Below are 11725 nucleotides of genomic sequence, written 5' to 3'. Positions count from 1 at the left end.
CCCCCCCCCCCCCCCCAAAAAAAAAAAAAAAAAAAAAACTTTTGCATTTCCTCTTAGAATGAAGTAGAGGTGATGATTGTGCTTTAAGACCTTTCATTTACAGTAAATATTACAGTTTGTATTCTTAATTTGCTGCTTGCGAACAGGGTGCCATGATCAGATGGTCAATTGTTTTGTCTGTCTTGGAAAGGTTGGAGTGTATGTATCAGAACTATGTTTAAAAGTATCTCCATCCTTTCTATCCTGAGTAAGCCTGGTATTATTAAGAACTTATTTGTATTTTAGTTACTGTGAGCAATTTTGTGGTATATATACATAATTTTCTTTTATAACGTTTTCCTAAATTCTGTGTTTGTTGGGAAAAGATGAAGTATCGGATGTGTGGGGTTTGTTGGAAATATGACTACTATGAATTTTACATAGTTTCAAAATAGCAACCTTTTGTGCTAAAACAGAAGGCAGGATTAGAAGAAAATTTTAAGTTAGAATCAGGTTACATCTTTGCCCCTTACCAGCAGAGATAAGGAAATGAAAAAGATTGTTTCTCTTATAGAAAATCTTTTCACACCATTTTGTCCCAAGATGCTAATTGTTGTGAACCAAACAGAAGGTGACTTAAATAATGCATTATTTTTCTTTTCATGCACTTCCTGTTCACCTACTTTCTTCCAAGACTAAAGCTGATCTCCCCATTTATAAGCGCCCTAGTCAAAACTTCAAAATATATCCCACAAAGCACCAAATTTACAAGATCCATCTGGAAAAGGACTTGTAAATTGTAATGATGTTGAAAACCAATGGTAATGGTGCTTCAAGCGATCGTACTGCCACTCTAGGCAAGGCAACTGTGCTTGCGATCGGTAAGGCTTTCCCCAAGCAACTCATTCCCCAGGAACACCTGGTTGAAGGTTACATCCGCGATACCAATTGCCACGATTTGGTCGTGAAGGAGAAATTAGAGCGATTATGTAAGTAAAATTAAGCAAATGTCTAGAAATAATCACTCTTACGAGTAAATTGTTATCCAGTGTTTTTCTGCACTAGTTGAATGTATGCTGATTTTGTTTTATTAATTTCCATTTGTTTTGGGTTTGATTAGGCAAGACAACAACAGTGAAGACAAGATACACGGTGATGTCCAAAGAAATTCTTGACAGCCATCCAGAACTTGCAACTGAGGGAACACCAACAATCAGGCAAAAGTTAGAGATAGCAAACCCGGCAGTGGTAGAAATGGCTCTTGAAGCCAGCATCGCTTGCATTAAGGAGTGGGGCAGGCCAGCCCAAGACATAACCCATATTGTTTATGTCTCCTCCAGTGAGATAAGATTACCTGGGGGTGACTTGTACCTTTCTGCCGAGCTTGGGCTTAGGCCTGATGTGGGCCGGGTGATGCTTTACTTCTTGGGCTGTTATGGTGGGGTGACGGGTTTGCGAGTGGCCAAGGACATAGCAGAGAACAACCCAGGTAGCAGAGTACTCTTGACCACCTCCGAAACCACCATTCTGGGCTTCCGTCCCCCAAACAAGGACCGCCCCTACGACCTTGTTGGGGCTGCCCTTTTTGGAGACGGAGCAGCAGCTGTAGTAATCGGGTCAAACCCAGATTTGAGCCGGGAAAGCCCATTTATGGAGCTCAACTACGCGGTCCAACAGTTCTTGCCTGGGACCCATAACGTGATCGATGGCTGCCTTACTGAAGAAGGCATCAACTTCAAGCTAGGTAGGGACTTACCCCACAAAATCGAGGACAACATCGAAGAGTTTTGCAAGAAGCTTATGAGCAAGGAAGGATTGAAAGATTATAACGAGTTGTTTTGGGCAGTCCATCCTGGTGGTCCGGCGATTCTTAATAGAGTCGAAAATACTCTCAAACTAACTGGAGATAAGCTGAACTGTAGTAGAAGAGCATTAATGGATTACGGAAATGTTAGTAGCAACACTATATTCTACGTGATGGAGTACATGAGGGATGAGTTGAAGAACAAAGAAAATGGTGGAGAAGAATGGGGACTTGCCTTAGCATTCGGACCTGGGATTACTTTTGAAGGCATTCTCCTTCGTAGCCTTTGAAATAACTACACATTTTTATGTGTTACTACAAAATAAATGTTGGGGGGAATTATTATCTTCTTTACTTCCTTTTTTTTTTTTTTGGTGATTGTTGCTTCGGAATGTAGTTCAAGCAGAAACTACTAGGTTCAATTTAATTTAGGAAAGGTCTTTAATTTCATAGATAAATACTATTCCCATTAATCAAAATTAATAGATTTGTTCTCCTTGCGTTTGGAATTAGTACTAACTAGGGCTATTGTATACGGATAGTTCTAACTGTATTTGGAAATCCGTCATAATAAATTAAAATATATTTACCAAATAATTATTTTTATTTCTGAAAATAGCTCTGGTAAATATGATAATATCAATATTGTTAAAATATTACTCTTATCATATTCACACGTTCTAGTTCAAGTCTAATTAGGTAAATATTTTTTTTTGACCGCAAATTAGGTAAATAATTGGGTCCTTCGATTTATATATATATAGGGGTCCTTGGCTAGAGTTTACCATTATAATTGCGTTACATACAATAATCCTTTGTGCTTTGTCTTTGGTGCTCCAAAATTAGCAAGCAATGGCTAGTTGTAAAGATGTTATTCATGGTATTATGGCAGCATTAGGGTTTGCACCTAAACAAAAGAAATCAGTCACTAGCAAAAAGAAGAATGAAGCTTCCCATGCAGAGACAAACCAAGGTTCAGCTGCACGGCCTGCACGTCGGAGTAACTTTTTCCTGTGGGGCATCCCGAACGTCGTCTACGACGACGACAGCAACCACCATCACCACCATCATCATCAGCAACAAGATACCGGCCACCATCCCCATCATCACCATCACCATGGACATCATCATCATCACCACCACCATGGACATCATCATCACCATCATCATCACCATCATCATCATTAGGTCATCATTAGGGCTTGGGTGGATCCATCGTTAACGGAGAATAATCAATATCGGAAAAAATAGTTATATGATATAGTTTTCATATTGAAATTACGAGAATAATAATATTATTTAGGTTAGGGTAATTATATTCGTATCATTAAAGTATATGATCTTATGTTATTTTAGGGTTTGTATGATACTTATTGATGATTTTTTTTTTTTTTTAAAAGATACTTATTCATGAATTATAATTAAGCCATATTATTAAACTTTTAAAGTTGCTCGATTTTAATTTAGTTTATTAGTTGTAGTATAAGTTCTTTTTATTTTATGCGAAAATTCTCCATATTTCGAAATACTAGCTATTTAAAGTATTAGATGTATATGCACACATAACGTGAATTAATTTTCAAAAATTATACAAGTGATACTACAATAGCATACATAACGTGCATTAATTTTCAAAAATTATACAAGTGATACTACAATAGCATTTCAATATGGTATGATGTTCTTTAATTTTATTACTTTCGATCTGATTTAGCCGAATCCGACCCGTGGATCCGAATTGATAATTCCTACAAAGTATTAAACAACATACGTAGTAAATAGCCTTTAAAATCATGGACCGACCACCATAAGAAAAAGCAACGGGGATTGGCTCAACGAACGGTACCGTATCATTGGTAACGTTGCGTGTCACTGGCAGTTGCAATTTTCCCACCAAAATACCTCCAGATTTTTCCAGATTCTTTTCTTTTATTTTGACTTGCGATTTTTTCAATTTCTCATAATTCAATTTCCCGATATTTTTGAGGTAAGCGGTGCAATTTTTTTTTAATTAAAATATATTATCCTGAAATCTAGGTTTATTATTTGAACCGCGATTTTTTTTTCCCCAATTTGATCAACGTTTCCGTAAGTTCATTATATCTTGATTTTTCTATTAATTGCTTTTTTGGTGTTGCAATTTGGAAACTGTTTTGTTATTATTTGATTGGATTGAATATTTGTAATTGTTGATGAAATTAGTGATTAAAATTGCTATGATTTGTATTTGTGTGATTATTTTAGCTAATAATATGATTTTTAGCTGTCTTTAGAATTGTGATGTTGAAGATTACCAAATGTTTCCGAGTTTTTGTTTGATTTGTGGAATTTTGAGTAAATGTGAATTAAGGAAATATTAATTGGTGTTTTTGTGCTATTTTACATTGAATGTTGTGTGTTAATTTCAATGGTGATGTATATGAGCTATCAAAATTGTTATTTCTTCATATGTTTTCGACTTTTCGTCACTGCTTATTACCATTTGGAGGTATAGGTATGGATTGTAGTAAAAATTACTCAATAGCTCATTAAGGGTTCCTTTATTTACAGCCTTATACTGAACTATCCACTGCAATTTGTCATGGACCGACCGATTTCGTTGATCATGGCTCTTAAATACAATTTGGGAAGTGAGATCTAAGGGTTCTTAATATTGAATTAGTTATTGGTTGATAACAAAAGCATGAAAACAACACCATTGTATATTTTATGATAGGTCTTGCTGTTGGTTGAGCAAGTTAAAACTTACAAGTACTGTTTTCATTTATTTCTTATTTTTGTGTTCAACTTTGGCAATTTTTTTATGCACCAATTGTGCTGAGTTATTTTAGTTCAGTTTTTGTGACACTCGGTATTCTTGTATATACTTGTTAGGATTTATTGCTTGATTTATGGACACCGGGACTTCCAGATTTGGTGAATCAAGCTCAGCTGTAATGGTAATTTGAAAATTTCATTCTATATGATCATTTATTCGTTTATATGAAAGATTATATTATTGCATTTTCCCCTTAGTTTTAAGTAGGGTGCTGTATGGGTGTGTTCATGATTGAAGTATTGTTAGCTGACTTAACTCTATCGTTACTTTTTTGGGGGCTACTGTTGTTTCTTCCATTTGTTATAGCTTCTCTCACAAGTGTTTTGGCCTTTTATCTGGATAGAATGTGTTAACAATGTAAGAAGATGGGTCTAGTGACTCTAGTCCAAGCATTTTAAAGAAACAAAATATTATGTCAAGAATTTTAGTATTATCGTATTCAAGTCTCTTAGTATTGTTCTCAATGTTCTGTAACCTTCGTTTCCCCGTGGAAGAGAAGTCTTACTATTTTATTTTTTTTATTTACTTCGTAATTTAAATTTTATTTTTTTTTCTTTTACAAACTTCTTGAATTCCTGAACTGGTTACTGGTTTCATAGGCACGAAATAACAATGTTGGGAATGGAAGTCTCATCCCACAGCTTTTTACATCTGTGCCAGTTCTCAATGATGCTGCTTCTTATATCGCTGAAACAACTTCATACATAACTAGTTGTTTCCCAGATTTTTCAGGTGAGTTTCTATTCTGGAGGGTCAATACTTTTTTTTTTTTTTTGACACAAGGGTCAATACTTCTTTATATGGTCATTGTTGTTGGTGCATTTAGCATAATATTATGCCTGTAGGTATGTTTCTCATTCAGAGCTTGGGGCCAAATGGTGTTGAATGAGGATGATTCATGGGAAAGCTTTGAAGCCTAGATTGCTATTGTAGGCTAATCATTTGTCAATTAAGTGATAGAGGCCTTGGCTGGAGCTTCATTTTGTATTTTTTTCTGAGTTCACAGGATTCCCAAAATGGAAATTCAGTGTTAATCCTCTACTCTCTTGGCCACCTTCTTTTAATTAGCTTTCACTTATACTCAAATTTTGAACTAAACTTTAACAAGCACCAGTAAAGCAGTAATATTCTTCCCAAAGTTTAACCGCATCGTTGGCCATTGTACTTTTATAGTTTTGTTAGCCAATTTGCTACTCCCTTTTTCCAGAAATATTAGAAGCATACAAGTTACAATTTGCCACTTCCAATCTGTGCCAGTATTTTTTGAAAATAAATTTGTATGGTGGGTAAAGGATGAGAATGAAACTGCTATTATATTGGGTATTTTGTAAATTATGGTAAAAACTCAAATACGAGGGGTAAGGACAAATTGGTGATCAATTCTGGATGGAGGTAGTACACATATTATATTAGTAAGTGCATCATTGTACTGTAAACAGATATCAGGAATAAACGGCTCAATGCTCTGCCAAAAAGTGGCAAGAAGCAATTTTTTCATGATTTTTGCTTTGTTATTCAATTTATTTTCCAAACATAGTAAACTATATGATTGTGGCTTTCTTGACATAATTCTTCAACCATTATGATTTTATAAGCAGTTTCATTTTAGCTCACAGTATCTCCATGCTGTTGCAGACCAAAGCACAAGGGCAGATGGTGTTAGAGATGAGAGAGAAACAGCACCATTGATCTCTATGCAAACAACTGAATCACTTTCTCCAGGTCACCTGTATATGAATGAAAGTAATGGAAGCAACTCTGGACTTTCTGCTTCAGCTAATTTATCTGTGGCTCTGCAATCAAGTGAAGATGTTCAAAGAGATGCAGCAAATATATCATCAGAAAATTTTGGTGCTTCAGTGCAATCAGCTTCTACGAGTACCAGTCAATCTGGAATTTCCCTCTTTCAAGGGTGAGTTTTTTTTACTGGGAACAGAAAGTGATCGTGGCAGAAATGCAGATAACTTTTGATTTATTGCACATAGAAGAAATTAAGACCTATAATATCCTGAATTCTCTTGGAGTGACTAGCAGATATTTAGTTCCTGTAGCTCACCATATTATTTAGCTGCTATTTATTGATCTTATATGAAAGATATATTCTAAATCCTGTGGTCTCCAAGGCCCTCGTCAATCATAAAATCTAGACATTTTATTAGTTTGGTTTGGTACTCACAGGAGAAAAAGAATAATTTAAAGAATGTTATTCGTCGAAGTTGGACCAGCATATGATTCCTGCAGATTAGTTTCATATAGTGGTGACACTGTTCTCATATCATATCTACAGCATATGATTCCTTAAGATTAGATCTCTTTAGTTTGCTTCTCATGGGCCATGTTAAGCCTATGCATGTTTGTAGCCAAACCAAAAGGCTTTCATAAATACCGCTATTGAAAACATATTTTAGCTTTAATGCCCTCTGTGGCCTTCTAGTGTTTTCTCTTACTTTGTGTTCCCTAATAATTGTTATAATTTTGTTGTTACTTTTATGAATATGCTAACCAGGTGAGCAATGGAACATTTGACTTTATAGTCGGAGAGCCTTCATGGATAAACTTTCATCTTGATTTTTTTTAATTATTTTTTTTTAGTTTTTTTTAATTATTTTTTTTTTAATTCACAATTCATCTCTGTAGTGTTATTTTGGCTTCTGTTATGCTTCTCTCATGTTCAATTTTGTGCCAATGTGATGTTATAGGCTAGTTGAGCGTGCACGAAGGACTGTTCGTGGATCAGCAGATGATATTGGTTGGCTTCAACGTGATCCAACTTTGCCACCAGTGGAAAATGGAACTGAGAGATTTATGGAAATTCTTGACAGCATCAGGTCTTAAATCTATTTGCCTTTGACGTTCCTTGTTCTTTTTAACTAATTCATATTCTGATTTTTTTCCCTTATTCTCAGTCATGGTGTGCACAGGCTACCAAAGTCAATGATTTATTTGTTAGTTCCAGGTACTGAACATTTTTTTTCATTTTTAAAGAATACTTTGCTTGTTTTGGGTGGGACTCGTGGCTGAGGTTACTTTATCTCCTGGTACCATTTATTTAGACTTGTGGAGGCTACTAGAATGGGACCATTGATGTGTGTAAATTGGTGGGTTGTTGCTTGTTACTTCATTTGTTATTCTGTGGTTGGAAATACTTTACCTCTGTCCTGTCTCCTTTGGATTTGGTCTAATCGTCCTTAATGAAGGCTATATAGGATGGTCATATCACATTTGAGTCCATGACTGAACTTTATGCTCCCTATGACTCTATCCCATGAGCATCAGGAGAAAATTCTAATTTTTTGCTTCATTATGCCAAAAATTCATTTTCCAAGACTAATTAATCTTTTGGAATATGAAACCACCACCCTTGAATTTTTGCATTATTCTAATATTCTCATACACACCCCTTTACAATTAATCACCCATATAGCTTAATTTATCGTATGAGAGTCTCCTTTCACTTGTTTTTTGTTAGCTTTTAGGTTAAACTTTAGCTACTCCTTCCCCTAATCACTGTATATTTCATATGCGATCTGTAAAGCTGCACATTTTACTGATTGAGTATATCAGTATAGCAAAAAGGCCGAGAGAATATTTACTGCAGTTCTTAACTTCTTCTCACTGGTAACCAGTGAATGTTCTTTTTTATTTTTGTTTCTTTTTTGTGGCTTCGGGGTAGGGGTCTGTTATTTATGGCTAGTATTTTTGGGTTTTTTCTGCTCCTTACCAGTACAATTAATGTTTGCAGGCCTTTTCAGCAACCATGGACCACTCTATTTTACCAGCACAAAAACCTGCTTCTCAAAGATGGGTTTAGCATGTCATATTGCCAAGATTCATAGTGAGGTAGATTTTGCTCCATTGAAGTTATTGCATTGAATTATACATCACCTTTGCTAATTATATAGTGTATGATAGGCTTCAATTGAAAAAAATGCTAGAGTACTTAAAGAATACATTGAGGAGATATATTGGGGTTCTAAGAAGCGTGTCTTGCTGCTGGGTCATAGCAAAGGAGGAGTAGATGCAGCTGCTGCTTTGTCTATGTATTGGCCAGATCTGAAGGATAAGGTTGCTGGCTTGGTAATAGCACAGAGTCCATACGGTGGTAGCCCAATAGCTTCAGATATTCTAAGGCCAGGGCAACTTGGTGATTATGTCAATGCACGTAAACTCATGGAAATTCTGATCTGCAAAGTAATTAAGGTATTCTTCATATAATGTTCTCTTTCATCCCTTTCTGAGAATTCTGACAGTGAGCTGGTGAATTCGTGCTTTCTTATGTGGATTTATTTTCTTTCGTCCTTTCTCCATTGCAATGATATGATGAAATTTTATTGTTATTTCTGCATGAGTACATTAACAAATTCAACATTAACATAATCCCAGTAGATGCCTTCTGAAATATTCATTTAGTAGTAAAATGCTGCTTAATGTCAAATGGAAATGGAAAAGCGTAAGTAGACATGCAATGACTGGACTAAAAGCATGTTTTAGGAGGATGTGGGATTTGGTAAGAAATTTTGAGTTTTCCTTTGAGTGTAAAATATGAGATTTCTTCCCTGTATTATTTAAATTTTAGCTGGAATCCAGCTATTTAAGTATTTTTTTGTGGATTGGCTACATGATACAAGAGTGAGTCAGTGAGCTCTGTCTTCCTGCTGACTTCTTTTATATTCTTGATCGTTATGCAAATCTATTGTTGGTGATTTGCAAATTTTAAGTCTTCTGAATATTGTCTGTCTGTTTTGAAGGGTGATCTGCAAGCTTTAGAAGACTTGACATATGAAAAAAGACGGGAATTTTTGAAGAAATATCCGTTACCCAAGGAACTGCCTGTTGTATCATTTCATACAGAAGCTAAAATCTCCCCTGCTGTACTGGCGACATTATCTCATGTGGCACATGCAGAACTAGGTCAGGCTGCTAAACTTCCTGTGATGATGCCGCTTGGAGCTGCAATGGCTGCATGTGCCCAGCTTCTTCAGGTCAGGTATGGGGAGAAGAGTGACGGCCTTGTGACTTGTCGTGACGCTGAAGTCCCTGGCTCGGTGGTAGTTCACCCAAAAAGAAAGTTGGACCATGCATGGATGGTGTATTCATCATCGAATGATGATCCAACTGAAGCTAATGCTTCACAAATGTGCGAGGCTCTCATACAGCTGCTCTGTGAAGTCGGGCAACGGAGGAGTCAGGAACTTGGTTTGAAAGAGGAATGATGATAGGATTGGTCTTTCTGCCCTTTGTAAAAATGTAAAGGATACGCTTGATACACCGCGTTCTACTAATGAATTATACTTTACGAGGCACTGAAGATAGCCTAGTGATGACACCCTCACGGTTTTTGGCATCGGCCTGAGATTGACCCTTGCCTCTCACCTCCCACGTTTTAGTCCCAGGAGAGTGCATTATGTAATCCTACCCCCTGTATGTATATACACCACTTGAATTAGAAAAGGAATTAGTAGAAGAACCTTTAACCCAAGGTGTTTAACTGTTTAAGGTGTTTGATACTGTTTTGTGTATGCTGTTGTTTTTTCTTCTACCAATTGAAACGCGTGACAATGGGCAATTTATATGTACGTTGTACTTTTTGAATCAAATTAAGAAATTTTAACTAAAATTAATATTGTTCAGTTGCCCAAAAAAAAAAGGTTTAAAATTTTGGCCCGATTCGATTTATTTATTTTTATTTAATGCAGAAAGAGCTACAAATAGTACTGATGCTAACGAGTTTCAATATATGAGGTTTTAATGTCATTTTTAAAAACATAGTTGATATTTATTTAATTTTGCTTTCTTTTACTCTTCATTATATACTTGTTTTGTAAACAAAGTTGATATCAGACTAAATTTTAGACACGATTAGACTATATGACCTGATTTCACATTTTGGCAAAATATTAATAAGAGGTAACCATTGTACCATATATACACACTTTGCTTATTAGATGGGTTGAATTAAGGTTGAGCTATCAAACATGAGCTTGTATCATGACAACCCATTAATTTGTTATGCTATCATCGACAATATTATTCTGGTATGGAATATTTTTATATATTTTTTTCTTTATTTAAGTACAAAGGTAGTGGGATGATAAATTTACAAGGTTAAATTGATGCTTTATATATTAATGTGCATTTGATTATTAATGAATGGGTTGAATGACCCGAATTAGGTTAAATATAACGTGTAAATATAACTTGACAATTTGTTAACTAGCTCATATTAGCTATTACTATATAACTATATTGTATAGAGTTATATGTCAATTTTTGAGAATCTATCTAAAGTTACCATGCATGTCAAATTTGATTCCTTAATTTACATTTAAAGAAAAAAAAAAGGTGTACTATATGATTTTATGTGTAAAGAAATACACGCATTAATTTGAATAACCATGTTTGGCAAATTTGATTCCTAATTTCTAACATTCATCAACGTATACTCTCTGTAATTTCCGTCAATTAAGTGTAATATACAATAAACTACCAAGATAACTTTGAGGTTCCACTAAATATCTAACTATAAAACATATTTAAACTTTCTAATTTTCATCACTTTAATCTAACGTCACTCATAAACTTCCCTTGTACATCCACCCTCCTCATAACCTCTTTTCACCTACTTACTTCTTATTTCACTAACACCATAAATAGTCTATTTGTCTTTGCTTTCTGTTACCACTGACATCATGGTAGATACGCTTAGAAGTAATACATGTATAGGTACAAAGTTTGAGGAGGTGCTAACATAAATTGGTATGATTTCTTATCGTATGTAATTTTTACCAAAAAACAGTGTTCGTTGTTACAATTATTGAAAGATAAAAGGTTAAATGGACTGAACGTAGGAGGATAGACTCAAAATGATTAACAAAAGAAAGATCATTATCAGCCACACATTAATTTAAAGGTAAAATTAACAGTTACAACTGCATTTCAACTAGATTTTATGTTTGTTCAACTAGATGATCATGATAATAGTTTATCATAAATACAGAGCAGGAATTCTGAAGACAATTAAGCCGAAAGAACCCAAGGGCATACCTGTCTTGAGTATTAAGGTAAATAAAGAAAGGTAAAGTTGTATTTTTACTACATAGTATATGCTTGTTTAGAAAAAAACA

The 11725-nt window shown here is 35.0% G+C and overlaps 2 protein-coding genes across 3 annotated transcripts; both read left to right on the top strand.

Moving 5' to 3' along the window:
• The first annotated feature begins 28 nt into the window (after positions 1 to 28).
• On the top strand, positions 29 to 3255 carry LOC145586701 (type III polyketide synthase A-like). Its single transcript, XM_081643596.1, has 2 exons — positions 29 to 968; positions 1100 to 3255. Exons 1-2 carry the CDS (start codon positions 782 to 784, stop codon positions 2071 to 2073), a joined length of 1161 nt encoding a protein of 386 aa, XP_081499722.1. The 5' UTR covers positions 29 to 781; the 3' UTR covers positions 2074 to 3255.
• A 333-nt stretch (positions 3256 to 3588) lies between these two features.
• LOC145586699 (uncharacterized) lies at positions 3589 to 10184 on the top strand. 2 transcript variants are annotated; one of them, XM_081643594.1, is made up of 9 exons: positions 3589 to 3770; positions 4658 to 4722; positions 5201 to 5333; positions 6237 to 6513; positions 7301 to 7429; positions 7508 to 7557; positions 8344 to 8441; positions 8514 to 8801; positions 9350 to 10184. In XM_081643594.1, the coding sequence occupies exons 2-9, from the start codon at positions 4675 to 4677 to the stop codon at positions 9812 to 9814; spliced, it is 1488 nt and encodes a 495-aa protein (XP_081499720.1). In that variant the 5' UTR covers positions 3589 to 3770; positions 4658 to 4674; the 3' UTR covers positions 9815 to 10184. The 2 variants fall into 2 exon arrangements, with proteins under 2 accessions (XP_081499720.1, XP_081499721.1); XM_081643595.1 differs by lacking the exon at positions 3589 to 3770 and adding an exon at positions 3854 to 3871.
• Positions 10185 to 11725: the final 1541 nt, after the last annotated feature.

Source organism: Chenopodium album, chromosome 16, assembly GCF_948465745.1.
Source record: "Chenopodium album chromosome 16, dcCheAlbu1.1, whole genome shotgun sequence".
Classification (NCBI taxonomy): Eukaryota; Viridiplantae; Streptophyta; class Magnoliopsida; order Caryophyllales; family Amaranthaceae; genus Chenopodium; species Chenopodium album.
This window is presented reverse-complemented; position numbering and strand designations above follow the sequence as displayed.